The sequence below is a fragment of the Megalobrama amblycephala genome, linkage group LG11 (assembly GCF_018812025.1).
Source record: "Megalobrama amblycephala isolate DHTTF-2021 linkage group LG11, ASM1881202v1, whole genome shotgun sequence".
NCBI classification, from domain to species: Eukaryota; Metazoa; Chordata; class Actinopteri; order Cypriniformes; family Xenocyprididae; genus Megalobrama; species Megalobrama amblycephala.
In genome coordinates, this window is record NC_063054.1 from 11,019,964 (window position 1) to 11,047,648 (window position 27,685).

Below are 27,685 nucleotides of genomic sequence, written 5' to 3' on the forward strand. Positions count from 1 at the left end.
TGTTTAGATATTGGACGCCTGCCAAGTACAGAAGTGATGATGTTTTCAGAATTTGTTGCTCATTTGAACTTGTATGAAAATATGTCTGTTTCCATCTCTGCAGACTCTTCTGCATATTCTACTTCTGTCTGCTTCTGCTTCTTCTCTTCTTCCTCTCATTTCATTCCACAAATATCTTAAATATGTTTTTTCATTCTGATCTTCACTCGTCATTAGATACAATACTCTGGATTTTATTATAAACTATTTATTTACCTAATTAATTTGTTTGTCTCTATAATTTTTTTATAAATTTGTTATTCCTTATTCAAATTTGATATCTGACATAATCATTGCTGGACTGCCTGGATCTCATTGCCTCAGTTTTTGCATCAAAAGTATAGGAGATAGGAGCTCAAAAACATTTTAATCAAAATAATGCTGAAAATCGGCAAAGAATGAAAATGCTAAGGTACTTTTGCATACATTAGTTCCATAAAGAAATCGCGTATAGGTTAAAGGATTAGTTCACTTTCAAATTAAAATTTCCTGATAATTTACTCACTCCTATGTCATTCAAGATGTTCATGTCTTTCTTTCTTCAGTCGAAAAGAAATGAAGGTTTTTGATGAAAACATTCCAGGATTTTTCTCCATATAGTGGACTTCAATGGGGTTCAACAAGTTGCACAAGCATATTGTATAATACAATTTAGTTCAAACTTTGACCTGTGGAGGGCAGTAATACACTTAGCAGCATCTACACTGATGGAATTCAAATAGAGAAGAAGAAGAAGAAGAAGAGAGCTAGTTCAAGATGAGCATTTATGGTTAAAATGTATAAAAAAAATTTTTTATTATTATTATTATTTTTTTTTTTTTTTAGAAAATGAGAAATGGTTTCTCTAGATAAGACCCTTATTCCTCATCTGGTATCATTTAAAGCCCTTTGAAGCTGCACTGAAACTGTAATTTTGACCTTCAACCGTTTGGGCTCCATTGAAGTCCACTATAAGGAGAATAATCCTGGAATGTTTTCATCAAAAACCTTAATTTCTCATCTTGGATGACATGGGGGTGAGTAAATTATCAGGAAATTTTAATTGGAAAATGAACTAATCCTTTAAATGGTAATCAAAAATGTCTTTGGTGTTTGGGTGTCATTATACTTTTGGCCAGTTTTAACATATAGGCCTATATTTATACAGTTTTTTATGTAAATATAAAATACAATTTATATGTTAACAATATTAATTGAATGAACGTTTTTATTTTACACTATTTTACACACAAAAACATTTTTATCAAAATAATGCTGATAATCAGCAAAGATCGAAAATATTTAATCACCTCTGTCAGTGGTATAAAAATACTTAGGTATTTCTGCGTAAATTAGTTAAATGTTTATGTATTTTGATTTTCAATCTTTTTATCTGACGTTGGATATTTTCTGCAACCGGCTCGTGAAGACTTTTATTTTGAAAGCATTCCTCAAGCCTGAGCTTCTCACTGGCAGATCCATGGCTCTGCTCACTGGCAGCCATTTTGTAAGTCACGCCTACCGGAAACGGTGTCTGCACCTGCACCGACAGCAGAACCGAAATCGGAGGAATCCCTGTCGAGGCTCGACACGTTTCTCTCGACTCTCCCACTTCCATCCCGCTCACCACCGTTTCCATTCCGTTTCCTCTGCGGGTCGCGCGCCTTTTCACGCCGCCGTGTCGGAGGACTGATCGCTGGAGCGTGGGCGGATTTTACAGAGAGGGAGGAAGGGCAGGTCCCTCACCACCACCACCATCATCATCATCATCATCACTTTCACTCCCTTCATCATTTCCAAACATCATCATCATCAACGCGACGAGGCGTGTCTGCGCTCACTAGAAACATACCGCAACACTAAACCAGCAGCAGCAGCAGCAGCAGCGGCGGCGGCACCGAACAAAATGAATCGCATTAACCGCACGCCGAGCCCGGACGCCGTTTGATGTAGCACGTTTTATTATTTATTTATTTTTTGATCTGGAAATTTCTCGACTTTGTTGGGAGTGCGAACGAGCACTGCGGCCTTGCATCCATCTGAATGAACGATGCGGACTTTACCAGCACCCTGATTTAGCACCGCATTTCCCACGGATGACCGTTTCACCACACCAAACAGCGTCTCTTTTCTCCGTTCTGTGTGTTTTTATGGGAGTGACGGATAGCTAGTAGCCGGGATAAAATGTGGAAGTGGAGGCGGCTGATGCGGTTGTCCAACCGCTCCTTAATGGCCTTCATCTTTTTCTTCTCCATGTCCACGACCTGCCTCTACTTCATCTATGTGGCTCCTGGAATAGGTGAGTGCGTATGATTACTCCCGAGCATCGCTCATGTGACTGATCGTGTTAATCGTGTTTCATACATCACTGACTCCAGATACTGATCACCACCTCCCAAAACGAGCTCTAATGACAGCTTGTGTTTAAATCCCAGTGAGCTATCGTACCTAACTAAACAGCCATTGTAATGTTGCTGTGATGCTCAGAAATGCCATCTAGTTAGGCGGCTCAGTAGGTTTTGAGACGCAGTCGGTTTTAGATCCCCTTAATGTGAGCATAGTTGAAGCAGATTTGACTTTCACTTTACTTTCCACCATTACACGGTTTCTGGTTATTTCTGTACAGCCCCCCCTTAGCCAGCAACTGTTTGTACAAGCCTGTATATTTCAGAGATATATTGAATAATGCTCATATCATAAACCACATACGGATGGTTAATTTGTGTTTGAGCCTTATTTATTAGTTTTTGAAAATAACGGAATTTTATTTGCTTGTAGTAAGAACATAGTAAACACAGATATACCGTGTATGCCTGCTCACTACTACAGTATTCTTTCTGTAAAACAAAGTAGTATTTGTCGTGAAATATACTACCCTAATACATTTATAAACTATAACTCGTGTCCTTATTGTACCATTGAGTAGATTTCCTCCCCTAATACGTTTGCTATTATGATATTTACAATTAAAGGTGCAGTAAGCGATTTCTGAGAAACGCTGTTGATATTTAACCAAAACAACACACCCCTACCCAAAAAGATCACACTTAAGGCTGGAAACTTGGGTAAAGTTGGTTTTATATTCACACATTCGGACTTCTGATAAATTCAGACTTTCCAATAAATGTGCAATAAATTAATGTTTGTGAATTTTAAGCAGCGACATGATATGACAACCAACGATTGTCAACTTACAACATTTTTCACAGTCGATCAAAATAGGCAAGTATTGTTTTAATGGCATATTTACTTGTGAATGTCCACTGAATGTCCAATGTAGTGTGATTAACAAGGCTATTGAATACGGATGTCCGAATGTGCGAATATAAAACCAACTTTACCCAAGTAGGCTGGAATACACTACACGATTTTTTAAAATCTGAACAGATTTTTAAAACAATAGGCATCATACACTTGCTGACTTTGTAAATGGTTACAGAGAAAAGCTGGGCATCACACACTACACGACTTTAAAATCGTACGGAACACAAACAGAAACACTTGTCTGGTTGCTAGGAGACGCATGACAGACAGGCGAAACAAACATGGGAGATATGACGAACCGCAGTAGTGGAAGATGCGAGCCAAATGCGTTTGGAGATAGACAGGGGTGGGTAGACACAGTCAATATGGACAGATTACAACAGGAATTAGAGGTAATTTGTGTAGTTTTATGATTATCCAAGTTGTTACCTTTTAATTTAATAAATTATCAGTTGCTGCGTACCTTTAATTAGGGCTGTCAAACGATTAATTGCGATTAATCGCATACAAAATAAAAGTTTGAGTTTGCATAATATATGTGTGAGTAATGTGTGTAAATAATATGTATATATAAATGCACACAAATTAATGTATATATTTAAGAGAAATATGTTATTTATGTACAAAAAAATGTATTTATATATAATATAAATTATATAAAAATATAAATAAATACATATACTTGTAAATATTTCTCAAATATATACATGGATGTGTTTGTATTTATATATACATAATAATTACACACAGTACACCCACATATATTAGGCAAACTCAAATTTTTATTTTGTATGCGATTAATCGTGATTAATCGTTTGACAGCCCTACATTTAAAGTAATATAATCAATAATTCACAGCTTCTGACATTTTAATCCAGCTACATATCCAGGATAAAGCATACATGTATAATGGATAGTGATGAATATTAACATATTTAATAATGAATGAATCCGGATTTACCGGAGAATGTGGTTTGCTAACTCTCAAGGCAAAGCTTTAACAGTACAGTACTTACTGAAGCAATTTTTCCATCATGCTGGAGCTCCACTTAGTATTCTTCAGTTATTTTTTTTTTCTGTATATGAGAAAGAATTTCCGTATTTTTCAACCTCGGAGTGACGTGAGCTGTATTGACCCGACTGTGTGACGAAACTGCCGCAAACAATTACTAAACAAACGGCAGATTCTGCGTTTTCTCATTTATTTCATGCACGTCATGTGCGAGCTCGCGGGCGTGGCTCCATCTAGCGGCTGTAAGCGGTATATTTTAGTGTCTCAACATGATTACTCGTCAAGCGCCAAGCTTGTGATTTGTGAGCTGAAAGACCGTAAGTTTTTCTTTATTATCCGATCTTGTACAGTAGTCTGTTTTTTTTATCTCGATCTTTTTGACTTCGCACCCTTGATATGCATTGCTTGGGCAGCGAATGACTGTACCGTGTAACGTTATACTGTATTTATTAGCAACACATATAGTACACTGATATGTGTTCTAAAATCGGCTCAAAACATCAAACATGGTTTGATATCCTCCGACTGGGTGGAATCAAAATCTGAAGCAAAAAAATTGGAGTCTATGACCATCATATACTACGCGGTTTTTCCATGGAATCTGTCGGCTCAAATCTGCAGACTGGCTCTGACTTTTGTCAACTAGAGTCAACTCTTTCAGACTGTAAATCGGGGGGAAAATCGGGGCAAAAATCGTGTAGTGTATTCCAGCCTTTAGGGGTGGGCGATAAGGAAAAACTATCATATCACGATTTTTGTCCATGTTGGTTTTACTATTTTGCAAGTGACTGAGCAGTACAGCCAAACTAATTTAAAAAAAATCTATTTTAAAAATGAAGTCTTACAAGGTAACAATATATAAAAGAAAAAAAGAATGACATTTAGGCCAAAGTAGGGGAGGGCGATGAAAATATTTGAAAATATTTATTTCATGATTTTATCTTTGTTATTTAAAAATAAGAACAAATATGCCCATAACAAATACCATATATTATACAAATTAAATAAACAGTGCTTTATTTTTTCACTGTAGGTGTATTTAACAGTAGTATTCAAGTAAGAAATTGAATAAACAAATGTAAAAATAAAACACTAGACTTCACTGTCTAAATTATATACACTGATTTATAATTAAAGCTACTGAAGGTATTCAGTGAAGAGCAGTAAGTGATTTTCTCTTTGTCTTTTGTTTGATTAACATTAATGACAAGCGGCAGCAGATTAATTAGGCTGCTGTCACTTTAAGACCGAATGCACGGATCTAATATACAGACACGCGTCTGGTTTTCCCATAAATGTTTACGTTCACGTAAGATATATTTGACTGTATTTATTTAAACCTTCCGTGTATTTGACAGTTTAAGCGCAATGAGACACAAAAGATAACTTAGTTTAGTGCTCCCACCCTGTTTGACAGTCTTTTAATCTGGCTTTTAGATCAGAAAAGAACATGTCAGAACAGTGTGCGAATAAAATGTTTAACCGGCAAGGCTTTAAAATGCATGCAAATAATAAACTTTCATGATAGCGAATAACTACAATGTCATGTGAGTGTAACCCTACCTATGCGTTAACATGTGGTGTGAATGTACCTCGCGTTGTGCAGTATTGTTGGGATGGAGGTGCCAAAACTTCAACTGATAGAATGTGTGATACCACGAAACTACGATATTTCTTAAAAAGCAGATTGTGGAGACATTTTAATAAGTCCACAATCTAAAATCATGAAATCGCATACCCCTAATCACACCCCTGTCTTGATAGCCCAGCCCCCAAATTCACGAACACGCTATACAACACAGGCACCTCCCCCTCTAGTGTATACGACACTTGCTGCTGATTGGCTGTAAGTGTTTTGGTCCACTTTCAACAGCTTTTCTCAGAAATTGCTTACTGCACTTTTAAATTAATTATATGTATTGTAGTTTAAATGTTTATTAAATGCAGTTAGTTGAACTTGACCCACTCAAGTAGGACTTAAGTACTTCTTGTAAACTATGTAATTTCATAATTCTATTGTCTATGCAATATGGTTAAGGTGCCAAATATACTGACAGGTATTTATGGTAAACTTTAATATCATTTCTATTTAAATTTGTTGTTTTATAAATATATTCGTAGTTATGGATTAGTAAGGGTAAAGTTGCAATATAGTACATTTACAATGTTAACTTTTAAATGTACAATCAAATAACACTCTACAGTTAAAATTAGAATCAATTTGACTTTCATGTTCTTTAATATGTTTATCAGTAGTTTAGAATAAGTGTACTTCTTTAAAGCCTGACAAAAGATTGTTAAAGTACAGTATATTGATTTAAAGTGTACTTTAAAGCAAAACATTTGATTTGACGTTACTACAACGTGTGTTAAGAAACAATCATAAAATGTGCTCTTTACACTTAAGTGGCCTTTTACTTATTGCTGTATCGGGATTCTCTCACAACTAAGTGTCTTAAATCGTTTGCAGTTTGTCTCAACTTGCTTAACTGAATGTCTACACAGATGTTATGTTGCTGTTAACCAGCTGTAATATTTAACATCATCCTGACTGTCGTTGACCTCGTAGAATTTTGAAGATAGCAGGGATTTCACAGCCTTGAATCACAGTTATGTGCTGATTTGTTGAGTTGACTTTTTCAGTGTCTGTACTGTAAAATCTTTCTCTAAAAATCCAGGCAACACTCTAACACATGCACTACACCAGCAACACAACCAAATCCTGTTTAATAGCCTTTTCTGTTTGTATAATCAGTGTCCAAGAAACGTAATGTTTTTTTCCTCACCGCTGTTTGACCGGTGTTCACTGGACTGTGTCTAATATGAAGTGCTCAGGGTGGTTAGGAAGAACCAATGTGTTTTTTGTCCCTAGGCTTGGAGTTAAATTTTTTGTACCGTTAATGGCAGCTGTTTATATTCTGGCTTGAAGATTTGTATCAGAGTTGGGAATCTACTTGCTGCAGTGCAGTTTCCATGTAGCAATTATCATCAAAAAGCAAATTAAGTAATTTTAAGTCTTTCCATCAAGAGGTGCATCATTTTTTGGCCAAGATCTTGTATTGACAATGCAAGAGGTGAGCACTCTGTAAAGTCTCCTCCAGCACATCCCAAAGACTTTCAATTAATTTAAGGTCTGGACTCAGGTGACAAATCATGTGTGAAAATGATTCTTCATCCTCCCTCCCAACCATTCCTTCACAATTTGAGCCTGATGAATCTTGGCTTTGTCATCCTGGAATATGGCCATGATACGTCTTCCTACATGGTTGTTTAAGAAATAAAAATCGATACACTCCATCAATTACAGTTAGAAGAACTGTTGCTAAACATAACATGCTAGGAATATAGTAATCACAGAAATAATGATCCAATCATACAATCTTAAGCATTTGTCTATTTAAATCCAAACAGCGACCTTTTTTTTTGGCTTTGCAGTATATCAGTGCAAATCGGATGTGTAGACAATGTATTCAATTCAATTCACATTTATTTGTGTAGCGCTTTTCACAATACATATCGTTTCAAAGCAGCTTTACAGAGAATGCATGTCAACGTTACAATTTAGAGAATGCATTTAGCTATCAATGTAATAATTTAGGCAATTTAATTTACAATCACTGTTAGCAGATTAATTGAAGGTAAAAGCATCTTTCATGTTGCCATCTTTCTAAAGTCATTTTTAGAAAGATGACTTTAGAAAGTAATTTGGCTCCAAATCTCATTTGAAAATGGTCATTTTGACTCCCCTCTTCAAAATAGTGGATTACCCTGCAAATGCACATCCGTAACATTTAATATTTTGGCTTTACTAATCACTAATTATGTTTGTCTTTCTTTATAAAAAATGCTAACAAAACCTGGGGAACTTCCTGAAATTTGATTGATTTGACATGGAATGACTGTTTTGTATATTTTAAAATGTATTCTGTCAAAACTGAATTTTCAGCATCACTACTCCAGTCTTCAGTGTCACATGATACTTCAGAAATAATTCTAATATGATGATTTGCTGTTCAGGAAACATTTCTTCTTCTTATCAATGTTGAAAAACATTTGTTGCTTAATATTTTTGTGGAAACTGATACAGAAAACTGATACTGGTACTGTTTTTTTTTTTTTTTTTTCAGTATTCTTTGAATAGAAAGTTCAAAAGAGCAGCATTTATATAAAACGGAAATCTTTCAACATTATAAAAATGTCTTTACCGACACTTTTAATCAATTTAATGCATACTTGCTGAATGAAAGTATATTAATTTACATGCAGTATCCAAAAAAAAAAAAAAAAAAAAAATCAGTCAATATAGATTTTAGTCCACACAGATATCATGGGTTTATACTTATGTGCTTATATAGTTTGTCCCTTAGCAGGATGTGAAGCTCAGTTCAGACTTCCCTTCAGACCCACAGTTGAAACGTGTAATGGTTGGCATTCTGCTGATCTCGGTTCATTTCTCCCTCATATATGGACACAGAAACATTGGACTCGGGAATGCTGACATAATCTTAACTGTAGCGGTTAAACTAAAACAAAACCACATTACACTGACAAGAACCGAGGCTGAATGCAGATAGCCATTCATGCTTACAATGATAGCTGCTTATAGTTTCAACATTTGCCATTTTCTAATAATGCCTCTCTTAGGAGCTTCCCAGTGAGAGGAAGAGGAGAAAAAGCTTTCGGTTTTGCTGTCCAGTTACAAATGTTTTACAATGTGGACATTATACTGTACTTCTGAGTACAATGACCAACACTGTTTCCTCGACATCTTTTGGGAATTGCTTTAAACACTCTTTCTCTTTCTTTGTTTCAGTCAACACATATTTCTTCATGGTACAGGCTCAGGGTATCATGTTACGAGACAATGTGCGGACCATTGGTCACATGATCAGGCTATACACCAATAAGAACAGCACTCTCAACGGCACAGGTAAGAGTCAACGACAACATCTCTTTATAATAACATTGGCCTGACTGATCTTTGAACTGAACCATATTGCAAAGGCCCAGGTATAATATTCCTCATTCTGTTTTGTGAAGCGCACAGTGAGCGTGCCAGTATTTCAAAGTATAATCCATTGACCGTGAATGTGGATAGATGTGTTCAGTGAGTTCGTACTATATCCTGGACCTTTGTTTTTGAGTGCTCAAATTACTTGCACATGTATTGTTGTTGTCCGTGTGTACACAAAATTTGTTTATATGGACAATGACATTTACATCACGCAAACTGCCCACAGGCTGGAGCGAAACATTGACTAGGTAGTATACTTTCGCTTTAGTGGATCCTGTTCCTGGTCTCACTGTGAACTCTTCATCATGTTGTTCCATGGCAAAAAAAAACGTATTTGTAATCTCAGAAGTCAGAATGTATAATAACTTTATAAATTATCTAGTGTCATAGAACGTATAGGCTGTTGAAGGATCTTAACCACAGCTAAAGAGCTTTTTAGACACTCTCATTCAGTTCTTTTCACTGTCCAATCCATTCCCAATGAATAAAACCAAGTGCCGCCACATACTTTTCTTGGTGAATACCTTTTCACTCATGAACAAGTCACATTATGAAAATAAAATGGGAACAGTAATTCACATTAACTTTAATATGTGTCTGACTGTCTTTGTTTAACAGATTATCCTGATGGAAATAATTCTAGCGAGTATATCGCTCAGCCAACCACATACCTACCTGAGAACTTCACATATGCTCAGAACCTGCCCTGTCCCGAACGATTACCTTCTATGAGTAAGTTAAACCATTTATTTGTCTACCTGACTCAAATTATTTGAGTTTTGTGTTAGATTAGGGGTAGGTGATATGACCAAAATCTTATTTCTTTAATCTATAATCTTACGATATGCGTAATTTTATTTCACGATAACAATATAGATCACTATATAGTTATTTTTTCTTAAAATAATATAGTTTATCATAAAAAAAAACTTTTTTTATAATATTAACTTAAAGTAAAAAAAAAAAAAAAAAACTCAAGCTTACTGAAGACAAGTAAACACTAAGTGATAAAATAAGATCAAAAAAACTAATTACAAGCAATAGGACAAAACTACAATAGAACAAAGACACAAATAAAATAGACCTACCTGAAAAACTCCAAGCACAAAATAAGAAATAATACGTCAAGGTCAAGGGAGTATTTATTGTCTCCCTTAGGAGAAATTTGTTCTACAACATCAACACACAACATATGTAGCATCAGTGCTTCCCACAGGTTTGAAATATACTTGCGGTGGTAACCGGGTGGAAAATCCTTCTATTACCCATGGCACAAAAATGGTCTACTACATGTGACAAACAACAAATAATGTGTGATTTTTTAAAAATTTTTTAACGTTTTTTTTTTTTTTTTTTTAATTAATTATAATTATATAGCTTCTATTACATTTAATTACATACTAATATTATGCATTATTAATTATGCATTGTAAATTATGCAAAATTACAGCATTTAAATGGCAGAGTTCTCTTTGCTTTGTTATATAGTGTCGCTCTCAGTGAACGTGTTTACATGTTAAGTCAATGTAAACGCAAATGGCGCGGCGCGAATTGAGCGTTCACGCGCCTGACGCGTCTGATGCGCGAATTGAGCGTCTGGCGCCCTAGACGCCCAAGTTGAAAAATCTGAACTTTGGCGTAAATTTGCGGCGCGTTAACCAATCAGGGACTCTGCTTTGGTAACGTGTTTATGACGTGATCAGCGGTGGAGACCAGAACAAAGATAATAGTCGCTGTGTGTGGCCACCCTGAGCTCTTTGATGTGTCATCATATTTTTATAGAGACAGGAATAAAAAGGACCTTGCCTAGAAGAGGATAAGTGAAGAAATCGGACAATCTGGTTAGTTGTAAAATGCTTTGCATGATTTTAGCCGTTGATCATAGCCCACCTGCTCGCTAGCAAAAGCCGGCCGGCATAACAGAGTTAAATTGCCGCTACTAGTTTCCAACTGACAAGATGATGTGTTTATTCAGAGGATCTGTGCAGAAAGAGATGGAAGCCCCTCCCATGACGCGAATTGAGCGAATTTTACGCACGTCTGAAGCGTCTGACTTCAAAATGTTCAAGCGTCCAACTAGACGCGTCTGGCGCGAATTTGACGCCCCAGACGCGTTCGGTGTGAACGCAGCATTACAACCGTCTATAACATTATATAAAGGCCATAAAGTAGACATTGTCATAATCCAACTTGAGTTCATTAGCAATCACTTGGCATAAATGTGCGCTATTCATTGTTTGAGAATCACTTTGAAGCAGTCTGAAGTGCTGTTGCGCGAGCCTGTAGAATGCGCAACAGCGCTGCCTTGTGACTTGTCTCTGCAGCGCACGTGGGAAAGTCAGCGGAAGTAAACAGTTCTCGTGCACACGGAACGAGCAGGTGAGGGGAGATTTCCCACTAGTTAATCGATCGCGGATGGTTTCATTATCTCGGGCGGATACAGAAGTATAAGAGGATAGAAACAATAAAAGCAAAAATGTGTCTCCAAATATACTTGGGCGGCCGTTAATATACCTGGGCTGCCTGCCCAAGTAAAGTCTATGTGTGGGAAGCACTGAACATACATTAACAACCATCCTAATCCTATAATCCTGCATCATAAAAACAATACCATTAAAATAATAAATTACTTAAAGGATTGGTTCATTTCAGGATTAACATTTCCCTGTAATTTACTCACCCCTGTGTCATCCAAGATGTTTGGCTTTTTTCAGTTGAAAAGAAATTATGGTTTTTGAGGAAAACATTTCAGGACTTTTTTTTTTTTTTCCATATAGTGGACTTCACTGGGGTTCAACGGGTTGAAGGTCCATATTGCAGTTATAATGCAGATTCAAAGAGCTCTACATGATCCCAGATGAGGAATAAGGGTGTTATCTAGCAAAAAGATTGGCCATTTTCTAAAAAAAAAAAAAAAACTTTTATATATACTTTTTAACCACAAATGCTCATCTTGCACTGCTCTGTGTTGGAAAAGTCACATGTGACATAGGTGGAATTACCGCGGTAGTGTGAAAAACTCTCATCTCATTTTCTCCTCCAACTTCAAATTATTATTATTTATTTATTTCTTTTTTTGTAAAGGCGGATTGACCTAGTCTTTGTAAACACTTGCTCGGTACTTCCACCTACGTTACCTATGTTTTCCTCAAAAACCTTAATTTCTTTTCAACTGAAGAAAGGCATGAACATCTTGGAAGACATGGGGGTGAGTAAATTATCAGGCTTTTAATTCTACAGTGAACTAATCCTTTAAGAGAGAACCACTCAACACAACCCTCAGTTGCCTATTGTACCAGCTATTGGAGATATTTAAACATTCTGCTGTAGTTGCTCATTAATTAATTTAACAGACTGTGGGACAAATGAGTATTTGTATCGACTATGCCTGCATAATGGAACCCTGTATCTCCAACCAGAGTTCATCAGCGCATACTCAGGCTACAACACGTGAAGAGTCCAATGAAATTTTGTTGGCCTGCTGGATCGTGCAAAGCTCAAAAATATCTTGTAAAGAGCTGAGTGTCTGTATCCCAATGATTTTTCCTGCCACTCTCACCAAGTTATTTATTTGGGCTCTCAGTTTTACTGTTAAACTCCCAAACCAAACAATGATTTCATATCTTAAAACGGTCTCTATCGATGCTTTATCAAAAATAACATTATATTGCTACTCATTGCAACTCTTGAGCAAACACTTGACGTGTGTGCCATTTAAGCTAACTGTTGATATGGACCTCAAATATTTATAATGAGCAACCTGTTTAATATCTTCTTCACCATGAACCACAACAGAGCTCCTGTCCCCCACTGATCTGGGGTCTATAGTTTTCTTAACATTAATCTGCAAATAATGGTTGTCACACCAGTCCACAAACCCTTCTACAGCAGCTTTGTAGACGTCAATACTGCAGTCTCTTGTCAACTGGTGCAATAATACAGTGTCATCCAAAAATTTCATAATGAATAGATTTGACTGCTGACTAATGCAGTCATTTGTGTAAAGGGTAAACAGAAATGGTGAGCTTACACACCCTTGCAGGGCCCCTGTACTATTTACTGCAACTTCACCTGTTGTATCCTATTTGTTAAAAAGGAATAATGCAAATTAATTGTAAAAGGATTAACTTGTAAATGAACTAATTTCTCCAGCAGTCTGTGTGGTTGAATCGAGTTAAACCCAGGACAAAAATCAATAAAAAGCAGCCTAGCGTAAGCAGCCGGACTCTCCAGATGCTTTAAAACAAGGTGCGTTTATGTAGAGACCGCATTGTTAGTACCACGATTAATTTTGTATGCAAATTGATATTGATCTAAGGATGGCTCCACTTCCTTACACAGCTCTCCTATTATGATCTTCTCAAATGATTTCATAATATTCGATGTTAAGGCCACTGTCCTATAGTCATTGTCCTGAGGGCATACATTTTGTGGAATTGGGATTGTAATAGATTTTTTCCAAAGCTCTGGTACTGTTCATATCAGTTGAGAGCTGGAAAAGGCAATGCCAGGCTGCTGTGAGCTCCTCAGCGAATGTGTTTAAAAGAAAACATGACATTCCGTCTGGTCCTGTTGCCTTACTAGAGCATACATTTTTAAAATCCCTTATAACATTTTTATATTTATTTTAACAAATGACAACCGCACTAAGCAGTTTCATACCTTTATAAAAACCGTTATGAAGAAAATGTATAAAATGCTTGCATTTTAAGTGATACTGAAAGTTTATATTTTGGTCTCATCCGTTTTTCAGCATGTGCTTTATTTGTAAATAGAATTTGGTCTCTTTAATATCAGTCTAAGTGCATTAAGCCTTTTCTTGAGAGGACACGAGAGGAAACCATTTTTATAAATGTGTTGCGTTCATATTTTGGGCTCATTTGCGTATCTCCACGCAGTATGCTTTAATAAATGTACAGAATTGTTTGTTTGTCACATGAAGCGGTTTTCTTGTTAAGCACTTGGATGTCCCCGTCAAGTTCTGCTAATTCACGAGCGCAGTGAGAGTCAGACTTGCAAAGGTAATGTTAATTATTAAACCAAACGAAATCAAAACGTTCAAAAACACTTAGCAATGCCATTCTTTTATTGAGTGATAAGCAGTGGGTTTAATCAGTGCCATTAATAATAGATTTGCCATCCGGCGTCTTCTCGTCATCTCCTCGACCTGCTTCCCTTGGTGTTTTTACACGTAGAAAAGGCGAAAAAACGTTTTTCACTGTCTTGTTTTCTTTCAGAACGATGATCTGAGTTACTATCACAATTATCGATGCAGCATTAATGACATACAATGGTGACATTTTTCACAATCATGACAGAAAACAAATTACTGCACTAAACTCAATAACGGAAAGGCTGCGCGATCCTGTCAAGATGGCGAATAAACAAATAAGTTACCCAGAACTCAATGCGGCGTGACGTCAGATTCGTATTCTCTATAAACTAATTAAAAGTACAGAAAACACTGCATAGTCTTTACTGTGTAAATTAAGTCTAAATTTATTCTTATTAAAGTTACAAGTGATTCATTCAAGAGCAGTGTGTGATGTTTCTCTTAAACTGCTTCAATTATCATTTTCTGCAGTATCGATGCACAGATATCCGCTATGCGTTCTTGCTCTCTCTCCTCTCTGATGGCGATTTGATACAAATCCACTTCCTCCCTCACTCGTCTCATTCGCTCTGGTTGAAATAGTGATTGTATTGCTCATAACTGAGTCAAACAGCTCACGAATACCAAAATTACTTCTTTTTTTTATTGCTTATTGTGCTTAAACAGTCAAATACATACAAAAATCATGTCAAAATGCCCGACTTGGCAGGTATTCAGGTGAACACAGTCAGTTTTGAAACATAAATAGTTGAGCGAAAACACATGTTGTATATTGGATCCGTGCATAAGCTCTTAAAGGAAACCCCTGGTATTAAGACTTGGATGGCTTGATATAACGTAAATGATGTCTCTTACTGAAATATGTAGTAGAAAACCCATGAAAGATTTACGTTATTTAAAAAAATTCATGACATATTTGGACAATGGGCAGTGCCATTTTGTTTAGGAGCACAGTGTGTTCTGTGTCAAATGGTTGCACTCGGTGATCTACTGACACTGCCCTGTTGTTATTTTTACCGCAACACAACTCGGAATACAATATACGATGCCACATTGTGCAGCTTTTGGTTGTAATTTCCAGTCAAAGGGCAACGAGAAGCAATGCAAGTTGTTACTGCTTTACTAGCGATAAGAGGAGAAAAGAATGGGAAGTTGTGAATAAAACTTCCTAAAGACCCACGTCTTTGTTCTCTGCACTGTAGCCCTGATGACTGAGGCTTTTAAAAGACCACAACTACTGAAAGAGCTTACAGTTGCCGATGAATGAATGAACACTTGTGTATGCGCCAGAGTTTCCGCTGGAAAAAAATGGTGCCGGTCAAAGTGACCGGCAGAGGTTTTGTTTTCCGGACATTTTGATGATATGCCGGTCAAATATCGCCTCTTAATTAGTCAAGTTGAGGAACACTGAAAGCAGTTTATGTAACTTAAAAAATGACATAATCAGGCCGTATATGCAACATGTTTATTAGCCTAACTTTCAAATAGACGGGAAAAAAAACATGAACGTCCGATTGGCGTCAATCAACCAATTGTTTTTTACTATGGTTTCACATTTCATAGTTTAACAAACCAACCCCCCTTCCCCACATAAAATATCCGAATATAGCATTGTTGTTACTCAAGCAAACTTAATTATAAACTCAGTATGTCTCATTTAGCTGGTAACATTTAAATTGGCCACCGTGTGAAATGACTCCTTGTCAGATGAACTTGAACGCAACATGGTCATTGCTCTATGTTCATTGAGAGCAGACATTCTCAAATTATTCGACCCTCTTGTGAATCCGTTGCGTCGTCCTGCCTTTTCGCAGCGCGAACAGAACATTTTTTCGTTACCATCAACTACCTCACATCTTAGCCATGGGAACTTGTCACTCCATTCCGACCGATACGCCCTACACTTCGGCTTTTTCTCTGGTGGTGGCGGAGCTGTCTGGCTCTGGACATCTGAGGCTTCAGGCGTTCCTGATTCAGTATTCTCCTTCGCGTCTGGCCTCTGAAAAAAACTTTTAAGGCTAGTCTGCCTGGGCCTGGCCATATTTGAAACATCTCTCAATAGTTCGTGGTTTAGGTCTATATTATAGCCGTTAGGCGTGCGCTTTATTTGAAATTCAACATGCGATGTTGTTTAAAAACTTTCAAACGGTCGATTCAGATTGTGTTAGGGGGGCGGGGCCGGGATTATTAGGCAGTTTTAATCTGACAATTTGACCGGAGAGATTTAATTTTGTCGGACATTTAATTTTTTTCCCGGCCAATGTCCGGTAATTACCGGACAACAGAAACCCTGGTATGCGCCTGTCGTGGAGACTGACAAGGGTAGCCTATAACGCATCTCGATTAAGACGGACTGCCTCAAAGCTCGTGTGTGCTGTGATGCACAAAATCTGTGATCGCATAAAACAGTAGCATCTTCTCCGCATGTTTAACTGTGTGTAATGCATTCAGGTGACATATCAGACTATTTTTACACGTCGATCATACAACAGTTGTTCGAATAGCCACAGAGACGTTGCATGTCTTCGATGTTTTCATCCTCACTAATTTTGCGCTCTGGCTCAAATTATAAAGGCTGATTGGGTTTTAAAAGGAACCCCGTTGATATTAAGGCTTGTATGCATTGCTAGATTACCGTTGCACCAAAACATGATGAAAAGTATCAAACAGATGAAAAGTATCAAAGGCATCAAGGCTAAAGTTGAGAGCACAAAGACGCAGTTAGGAAGTTTTATTCATCCACATTCTTCACAACTTTCCATTCTTTTCTCCTCTTATCGCTAGTAAAGCAGTGAAGACTTACTTCGCTTCTCTTGTAGCTCATCGACTGAAAATTACAACCAAAAGCCGCACAATGTAGCATCGTATATTGTATTCCGAGTTGTGTTGCGGTAAAAATAACAACAGGGCAGTGTCAGTAGATCACCGAGTGCAACCATTTGACATCATCGACGTAGAACGCACCGTGCTCCTAAACGAAATGGTGCCCCCAATTGTCCAAATATGTAATGGATTTTTTAAATAACGTAAATCTTTCATGGGGTTTCTACTACATATTTCAGTAAGAGACATCATTTACGTTATATTAAGCCATACAAGTCTTAATACCAGGAGTTTCCTTTAAAGTGACAGCAGCCTAATAAACCTGCTGTTGTCTGTCATGTAAATCAAAGAACAAAAGTCAAAGAGAAAATCCCTCACTGCTCTTGACTGAATAACTGTTGTAACTTTAATTGTAAGTGTTAATCTGCATTTAATTTTGACAATGAAAATTATCCAGTGTTATTTTACATTACATTAATTTCTTTATTATTTCTTATCTGAATACTGCTGTTAGACCACTAAAAAATAAAAATAAAACAAAAAAAAACTAAAAACTGTTCTTACTTTTTTACTGACTGTTTACTTCTGTTTTTTTGTAAATGTAGTTCAGTGATTCAAATAAAGCCTCCCTGCGTTGAGTCTAAGCTACTACAACAAAATTAGCCAAACTGTCCAAAAATTGAGATAACAAATTGTCTGTATGGCGCTATATAGGTCTGGGCGGTATATAGGGAGCGGCATTTAATAGACAGAGCCGTAGATCACTGACAAGCTACACAATATCGCGTTCATTATCGAAGGCGATTCATCTGCGATATGAACGCGATATTGCTTGGCTTGTCAGTGATCTACGGCTCTGTCTATTAAATGCCGCTCTATTTGAAAGCAGGTGATGGCGATTTAGCGGAAATCAGGGAACCGGCTTTACTGACGAAATGCGCGTGACAATCGCATGTGATATATCGCCCAGCCCTAAGGGTAAATTTGGCAGTTTTCCCCATGGTATCAAATGGTATCGAATATCGATATTTTTCATGGTATCGTATCAAAGTTGGAAATTCCAGTATCGTGACAACACAACTGTGTTGCCTCTCTAAAATGCTTTCTAGTCAGTTAGCTTCCTAATCTAATCCAGTTGTACCCTCTGTATATCATTTGTCTCTTTGTGAGGAACAGCCATCAAATTGGCTGTCAAAAGCTTTTATTTGAACTGCTCTTTATGCAGAAATTTTATTCTCAAATCTCTTTTTCTTATATGCTTGCTGTTGTATTTCTTTGCAGAGGGTCAGATGGAAGTCAACATGACGGAGGTTCCTATGGAGGAAATCGAACTGAGGCTCAAACGTCTGGACATTCGATTTGGAGGCCACTGGAAGCCCAAAGATTGCAAACCACGCTGGAAGGTGTGCCACTGTTGTGGTTACATTGTTCAAAAAAGGTCATCAGGACATCAGCATGACTGCTTTTGTGTCTTTCTCTCTTCCTTTCTCTCAGGTGGCCATACTAATCCCTTTTAGGAATCGCCATGAGCATCTTCCCATCCTCTTTCAGCATCTCGCCCCTATGCTCCAACGCCAACGCTTGCAGTTTGCCTTTTATGTCATTGAACAGGTGTGTACAAACATACTACAAAACTGTATTGCCATAACATTTTTGTCTGGAATAATCATGGACTTCCAGAGAGGTTTTTAATATGGAAACGGCTAATTTACTGATGATTGAGAAAGTAAATAGTTGTCTGTGCATTTTTTCAGTCATGTATTTGTGCTTTCAGGCGGGTACTCAGCCGTTTAACCGTGCCATGCTGTTTAACGTGGGCTTTAAAGAGGCCATGAAAGACCTGGACTGGGATTGTGTGGTGTTTCACGACGTCGATCACATCCCAGAAAACGACCGTAATTACTACGGCTGTGGTCAGATGCCTCGACACTTTGCCGCCAAACTCGACAAGTACATGTACATGTAAGTGACCCATCTGAAAGGTTTACTTTAGTTATTCTCTCTTTTCACTACTTTTACTCTCCTTTTTCTGCAGTTTTCTGATTGTTTAACGTTTATTTTCTTTATTGCCCGGCTCTTGACGTTCCAGGTTTTTAATGCAGATAAGTTGAGTTCAGTTTGTTTTCAAAGTGCATATATGAAATAATTCTAGGCTCGTGTTTTAAACAATTCTAGTGTTTTAGAGCACACAATGTCGTGTTTAAGCGTGTGTGTGAGTGTATAAACTCTTGTGATGTTATCCGCCATCCCTTGCAGATCTTAAGGGATATATGCATTTGTGTTTAGTTAGTTGGTTGTTAGTTGGTTGTGTTTGTGCAATTTTAGACCTAAAATGAGCTATTTTGAAATTCATGTAACTAAAAACTGGAAAATCAAGAATGTTCAAAGCTTAATCTTGAATGCCACTAGAAAATGTGTGAAAACATCATAGTTTCTGTCACTTTTAACCACAGTGTGTTTTTGTTATTTGTGGCCTCTTTAGATTTGCCGTATGTTGCCATGTCACTTCCTTGATCATGAGATGTGAACGTGTCATCTGCCTTTTTTTCTTGCAAAACAAATTGGCTTAGTCAAAACTAGATGGAAAAAACATTTGTGATTTCCTCAATATTAGCTTTTGTAATGCAGCTTTAATTTGATACAAAATGTGAGGTCAGGCTATATGAGGGCTATTGAATATTCAGGGTGGATTTGCATTAATTTTAACATGCTTTTTATTTAGCTATTTAGCGTTTCCTAAAGAGTGGGTCATTAAAGGGTTAGTTCACCCAAAAATGAAAATTCTGTCACTATTTACTCACCCTCGATTTGTTCCACACCCATTAGACAAATGGAGATATATTTAATGAAATCTGAGAGCTTTCTGTCCTTCATAGAGATCCAACACAACTACCACTTTTCAAGGTCTAGAAAGGTAGGAATGACTTCATTAAAGTACTCAGTGCGACTGGATTAACCTCAATTATATGAAGCGACATTAATGCTTTGTTTGCCCAAAAATGAACATAATTTACCACTTTATTTACAAAATAATATTATCCAAAGCATTCAGAGTGTCAGCTCTCGTGTGAACACAAATGCATGCGTCATGATGCTCTCGTGATCGCGCGTTGAAGATCAATATTTTCTTTAATAAAGTGGAAAATTCAGTTTTTTTGCGCACACAAAGCACTCGCGTCGCTTCATAAAATTGACGTTAAACCACTGGAGTCACATAGAATACTTTCATGATGTCTTTCCTACCTTTCTGGGGCTTGAAAGTGGTAATGGCGTTGGATCTCTATGAAGGAACAGAAAGCTCTGATTGCATTAAAAATATCTTCATTTGTGTTCCGAAGATGAATGAAGGTCTTGCGGATGTGGAACGGTGTGAGGGCGAGTGGTTAATGACAGAATTTTAATTTTTGAACTGACCCTTTAAACTTAAGCCATTCTTTTCTCTATCCTTTCATCCCATGGTTTAGTCTTTTTTTCTCTCTTTCTAAGAAATGTTGAATCATTTCCCTTTTCCCTCATTTATCTAATCCATGTCTGTTCAAATATTTTTCATGGACTTCTGGAAACCTGTGTCATTTTGTTGATGTTAAGGGCCTGAAAAACTCTCCAGATCCTTAAGTTCACTTCCTGGTGTATTGTTTCGGCATATGTGTGTTTTGACCACAGAGAGAGACCAGCTCACATGTTTGGTCAAATAAATACAGGGCTGCAGTTTTTTGCGTTTTCGCAGCCGCTAATAGAACTTTGATGTAATGTAGGACTGAAATGCTTTTGGGACATGGTGTAGGACTGTTTGTTATGCAGATTATGTCATTTGTGTAATGAGGTGTAAACGCAGCTCTAATTGTCTCTCAAAAGTATTTGGGGTAGTTGGAGAGTTTACCCGTATTTTGCACGTGACTAAGGACTGGTTTAAGACCCCGTGGTTCAGCTTTGCTTTGATTGAGTTTGAAAGGACGGTTGTTCATGTGGACGTATTCTGGTTGAAACCAAAAATGCTTTGTGGGCAGATTACAAGGAAGTAAAAGAGTGCCGTATCTCCTCATCACCTTGTGAAGTAGCATGATAGTCTGTGCTATTAAAAGGCTTGTTTTTTGTTGCCTATTGCTTTCAAGTGATTCCTGATGGTAAGGTTTCTGTTTCTACTTTTTTCCCCCTGCTCCTTCTCTTGTTTGATTTCAATTTTTAGACATTTTTACAAGTGATTGCTTAGTGGTACTTTAGTTTACTGAGTGTTGAAGTTTGTGTATGTGTGTGTGTTTTTTCAGCCTTCCCTACAATGAGTTTTTCGGTGGAGTAAGTGGACTTACTGTCGAACAATTCCTCAAGATCAATGGCTTTCCCAATGCATTCTGGGGCTGGGGTGGAGAGGACGATGACCTCTGGAACAGGTCAGTTATGTTTAATTTGATGTATGTGCATATTCCTAAGAGCAGCATAACGCATAGTTTATAACGATCCAGTTACTTTTGTGTAAAAACAAGTTATTGCTGTGCGTGACTAAAGTATGTATCGTGTTATCATAAACAAATAGATGCATGTGTAACAGAAACATATGTGTGGGTGGGTTTCTTGTTCTCAGGGTTCATTACGCAGGTTTCAATGTGACCAGGCCAGAAGGTGATATTGGCAAATACAAATCTATCCCCCATCACCACAGAGGAGAAGTGCAGTTCCTGGGGAGGTCAGTGCCCGCACACATACATAAACATTAGATGTGGGTGATGTATAAGATCTATGAGTCTATTGGATATTGTAGGTGAATAGGGGAGTGCTACAGAGCCCCTCAAATACCGCCCTATAAGAGGGTGTGCTGTAGAGCCCTTGTGCCTGGCCCTAATGGCCAACATTTCCAACATGCGTTTAAAGTTTCAAGAGTTGGGCCCTGCATGATCCTAAGGAGAACAATAGGTATTTTTCCCTTTCAGGGCTTTGGCCCTAAAAACAGGAACTGTGCGTTTAGCAGAGGGTCAAGTCGACACTGAGGAAGCAACTTTATTTGTTCTAGCTAACACTTTGTGAAGGAAATTTGCTCCACCTTCTTCCTCAATCTCCTTTCAGTCCATCCCTAATTTTGGAAGCTAGGACTTCAATAACTAAGATTTGGAGGGTGGAAAACAGCTTTCTCTTCACTGCACTGTTCGATCTTTTTACCTCTGACCTGCTTACTCTTGACCTGACCTTAAAAGTTGTATTCATCTGTTTCTGTGTAGCCTAGAGTGGATTGACCTGTGTGACAAAAACATATTTGCAGTCATACTTGTATAGATATTTGCATATTGTAGCAGATTATCTCAAGGACACGCTAACACACATTCATCTCGCCCTTCCCTCAGGTACAAGTTGCTGAGGTACTCTAAAGAGCGACAGCATCTAGACGGCTTGAACAATCTGCAGTACTCTCCGGAGATCTCTCTGAGCAGCCTGTATAAGAACATCACGGTCAATCTGAATCCCGAGCTCGCCCCCATAGCAGAATACTGACAGGCTTCGCCCCCTCGGCGTGACCCCGAGTCAGAAAATGTGATGCCAAATGCCCTTAAAAACAGGAGTGAAGAGGGCAAAGGCCTGTCTAATGCACAGTTAGTTGCGTGACGTGAGTGTGTGTGTGTGTGTGCGTGTGTACGATTACTGGATCATATCTGTGAAAGTGTATTCGCGTGACTGCGTGTTCAATTGCATGTTCCTGTGTCCATGCTGGCTTTAGCAAATCAGATCACAACACATTTTAAAAAAGGTGGGGAGTGCCAGCATCAACAAATCAGATGTTTACTGCGAAGCCTTAATTGAATTTTATAGGCTATAAAACTCTGTAGATCTACATTATAGAAAGCTTGGTTTTACATTGCAACAGCACTCTTGACGCCAATAGACATTTTGTCATGTTCTGTTAGTATAATTTTTTTATACATATCGTTTTTTTTAAAAAGAAGACGTCAATACAGTTTAAATGGATGTATTTTAAATCTGTCCCTCACCTTTTGTTCTTGTATTACAATATACATTTCACCTTGGTGGTGTGCTACAGTTTTATTTTTCCCCCAATTCCATGGCTAAACAGAAGGCTGTGACAAGTTGCATGCATGGCCCTGACTCCCTTGTACATAACTGGCCTTTTAAACAATGCTTTAGCTTTGTCCCCCCTCAAAAGACGCCTGTGATTCCAGTGGAAACACTCTTCTTTTTGGCAGCTAATTGTTGTTTTTGACTTATTTTTTATTTTTTTCTTCAGTGGTTTGGGACACATGACTGCCGGTCAAAAAATATCAGTGACTGTAGAAAGCAAACAAAAAATCAAAAACGAAATACAGATATCATTACCTGCTGCATGCCTTAATTTATTTTTTGCTAAATGCTTATTTTGTGTCTTAAAGAATTTTATTTTTTAGTCATATTGAATTTTTTTTCGTCTTTGCTTTTGTTAATAGCATAATCATTCTCATGTCTCGTTTTTGAAATGCACTCCACGGTAGTGAAAGATGTGACTGAAACGGTGTTTAGAAGACAGGTCGTTCGCAGGATAACCTGTTGGTCAGTCAGGTTCGCAGCTGCTAAAGCCAAAATGCCCTTCGCAGGGTTTGGCATGTGTCTCAACCTGTGTGTTTTTGTCTGTTCGTGTGTGTAGCTCTCAGTATGAAGTACTGGGTGACGATGCACTCCTGTAGGGCCAAGATGAGAGAGCGACGTCGCAAGTTGCTCTTGAATGGCATTCGGAGTACCCTTGGGCCATGACGACTTTATGCTGTTAAAGTTTTGAGCATTACAAGCTGTTGGTATATGTTTGCCTTTTGTATATATTTTTATTTTTTTGGAGTTGTTGATGTACTTTAGTTTTTTTTTTTTGTGTAAATTTTAAGTTATCATATTAATGTCCTAAAACTGCTATGTCATATCCTCTCATGCTGTCTGTGTGCGTGTGTTGTATGTATGTATGTATGTGTGTGTGTGTGTGTGTGTGTGTGTCCGTCCACTCAGAATTACACATCGAGGGTGATATTTTGTCAGCAGCATGGTTTGCGACATTAACTGGACTTTCTGACACTTGAAGTTGAGACACTTACAGTTCACAAAAACGCTTTATTGCTCCTGCTTTCGAGGCTTTTTGTAGGTTCTTTCCATCCGCATGTCTCTGAAGTGTAGTTGAGCCATGGCATCTCTGAGGTCCTCTGCTTGCTTTGTCTTTTTCTGAGTGGATGATTTCTTAAACCCTAGTATGGTCTTTTCCCATTGATGGTGACCCCGACGTGATCTCCAGTGCCCAGTCTGTTGTTTACAGTCTCCTCTTAAACCATCAGACTCGCAGTTGGGTCTAACCAGACCCGTTTACTGTGGTTACGGGTTACAATAACATTTGAACAACTCGGATGAGGAATTGAAGAATTCTGTCATTTTCCGAAATTAACTGAATATAATATACATAAATGGAGGTTACTGGTGCCAAAGTCCGCTTTTCCTCATTGATCACCTCCTTTTAACTCGTTCAGCATTGTGTGGTAAAATGTAGCTCTAGGACTTTTCAAGCCAGTCACTTTGAAGATCTGCAAGTGTTTTTCGGTATGCGTGAAGCGAGTTTGTTTACGAGTTTGTGTCATATGCAGTCTAGTGTGAGAGGATTGCATTAGGCTATAGAATGAAGGCTGAAAAAACCCTCCCCTCGCTTTTCCATTGCACGGGGCCAACAAATTTACATAAGCAAAGTTTAGGCAAAGTTGGCATCCAATGTGGGATGCTAAGCTGTTGTTTTACACCCTGTGTTCATGTTGAAGCAGCTGGTGAGATTAATAGGTGTTGTTTAATGTAGAAATAGAGGCGTTTTAGACTGATTATAGGCTTTCAAAGAGGGGAAGTGTGGCTTACAGGTACTAGTTTCCAAATGCTCAATTAAACAAGTATCATTCCATCTTCACAGTGCACTGTTTTCTTGTTTTGCAGGCAGTAGGCTGCACTATCATGTGCTAACGGAGTAAAGAAATGGTCTTGTGCTGCAATACGGAGTCGGATAGGCCTGTTATGGATTGTGTTAATCATTAGCTTGCAAAACGCTTTTATTTGGTTACACAGATGGGTACTGAACGTTACACATTGTTCTTAAAGTGTGGTGGGTTGCAATATGAATATTGAATGTTAAGTTGATTTGAATTTTATTTTTTATTTATTTATTTTTGTTTTGTTTGTGGTGGTGAATGTGGTCACGCCCCATTCCCCTGATATGAAATGTGCTTTTTTTAATATTATGGGAAACATACTGGTGAGACTGCTCTGGTGTATTTGGATCTGGTGGTTAATCAGTTGTAACTTTTGAGGGAGCTTTGTTCAGTGCTGTCATTTGTCTCCTAATTTAAGGTCCATCTCATTTTCCACCCCAAAACCAACTCCTCTCATAGCTGCCCCATCCTGTTCAGCTGTCATTTGAAAATATCCAGAAGAAACAATAGATAGAAAATTTAAAAAGATGATTTATTCACCATTACATATCTGTAATGTGTAGAGTGTTCAACTTTTGCAGTATTCATATTTGTGCCTTGATTTTTTTTCTTTTCAATTTCACATTGTTGAGATGTGCAGTGGGGTGTGTGTGGATGGTGTTTAAAATTAGAATCGGGAGCACATTTACATTTTTCTTTAACAGTTTATTTCAATCTGGAGCTGTCTATAAATCTAAAATGTCTGCTAGTCATTCAGTGGGAACTAAAAAAAAAACATGAGGATATTCTCCTGTGTTTGTTTCTCCAACGTTGAGGGTCCACTTTAACTGTAACACCAGTATGAGAAGCAGAATGTCTTGAGATGCCAGCTGCTTTGACTGACATGTACAATCCTGGTTCCAGACTTTTGTTTTGTTTTTTGTTTTTGTTGTACCGGTCTGTTCACTGCGTTTCACTCTGTAATGATCATTAAAAGACTTTATAGTTGAAAACTTATTCTGAGTCTGATCTCTTCATTTGGTCTAAGGCTGAGCGAGTGTAATCATGGTCCAAAATTAACACCAAATGCAAGTAAAAACTGGCTGTGTTGAAGAAATAGTTACTTATATTACAGGCAAGTTACAAAGACACTTGGTAATTTTTTAAAGGCAGGGTAGGTGATTTGTTTCAAAAACATTTTTATGCTAGTTGAAAGTCTCTTTACATCCTGATAACAATCACTAAGTGGTCTAAATGTATTTATATGTATTGATATAGGGGAAGGCGTAGGACCATAAAATGTTCATCCAATCACATCCCTCGGTCTAAGGGATAAAATAGGATGTCCTTCCTGCTTGTCAATGTATGCTTTTACATATAACCTGTTCATACTTTGCAGAGTTCAGATGCCAGCCAAAACGGCAGTTTTACAGTTCCTCCTTAACCAAAACAGCTAGTTTATGCTGCTTTCACACCATAACCACCGTAATTCGGATGAGATGGAATCCCATGACATTATACTCAGAGTGGTTCGTGACTCGAATTTATGTGACGCTGTCAACGGCGAAATTAATCTGCAGCAGTCAGGTGGCACAGGTCAGTACTTTTTAAGTTGTTAACATTACAATAATAAGGAATGTAATGTGCTTTGAGGCATGAGGTAGTTTAACACACCGTCTATCATGACACTTTTGTTTGCTCCCTACTGCACGTATTTGTGTATTGAAGGAGGCGTGGCTTTGGAGATGCTCTGAAGGGAGGGTGGGATCTTGTGCTTTCAAAGCTAGCTTGCTTATGCTAGCCTCTCTGGAAATTACCTACCATGCCTTTAAGTTGACATTGTTTAAAGGCCATGACACACCAAGCCACGTCAAAGAACTAGCGGCAATGAAAAGCGACTGTTGTCGGCTGCTCCTGGGCCAAAAAGCTGCACATCACAAAACTAGCACGTGCATTCTGCATTTGCTTGTAGGGAAATAACTGCCTATAAAGAGTTTATTAGTCATTCAAAAAGAGAATCAAAACATGGACTGCTGTTAAACAAAGCAACGCTTGCTACCACTTTGAATATCAGTCGTGCTGATCACTTTATTCATTCTAATGTTATGAAAATATTAACGTATTGGAATGCATTACGGCCCTAAATTGTTTAACCTGTTATCACCAAAATGGAGTTGGTTTCGCTCTTCGAGAGACACTTGATTTTCTAGCAGCTCCCTGTTTATTTTACCTAGAGGTGGTTGATATGACCAAAATCTTCTCCATAAGTAGGCCTAATTTTCGACCAAAGTCTTTGCCATGATATAAAATGTAGAAAATGTTTAACTCACATTAGATTCTCTCGGATAACTGGCTAGTTTTCATATAAGACAACTGATCATATCTTCATTGATGCTTTCTAAAAATAGTTTATCCTTGTTTATAACAAAACAACCATTTTCTAAATCCCTTCTCCCAAACATCAGACTTTTTATCTTTAACCAGGGTTGCCAGACTATATTAAAAAATAATAATAATAATAATAATTGTAACTCATGCTA

The 27,685-nt window shown here is 37.7% G+C and overlaps 1 protein-coding gene across 1 annotated transcript; it reads left to right on the forward strand.

Moving 5' to 3' along the window:
- Positions 1-1,493: 1,493 nt before the first annotated feature.
- On the forward strand, positions 1,494-26,162 carry b4galt6 (UDP-Gal:betaGlcNAc beta 1,4- galactosyltransferase, polypeptide 6). Its single transcript, XM_048208663.1, has 9 exons — positions 1,494-2,317; positions 9,108-9,224; positions 9,927-10,040; positions 18,526-18,647; positions 18,739-18,855; positions 19,019-19,206; positions 21,510-21,632; positions 21,824-21,925; positions 22,578-26,162. The coding sequence occupies exons 1-9, from the start codon at positions 2,203-2,205 to the stop codon at positions 22,723-22,725; spliced, it is 1,146 nt and encodes a 381-aa protein (XP_048064620.1). The 5' UTR covers positions 1,494-2,202; the 3' UTR covers positions 22,726-26,162.
- The last annotated feature ends 1,523 nt before the right edge of the window (positions 26,163-27,685 follow it).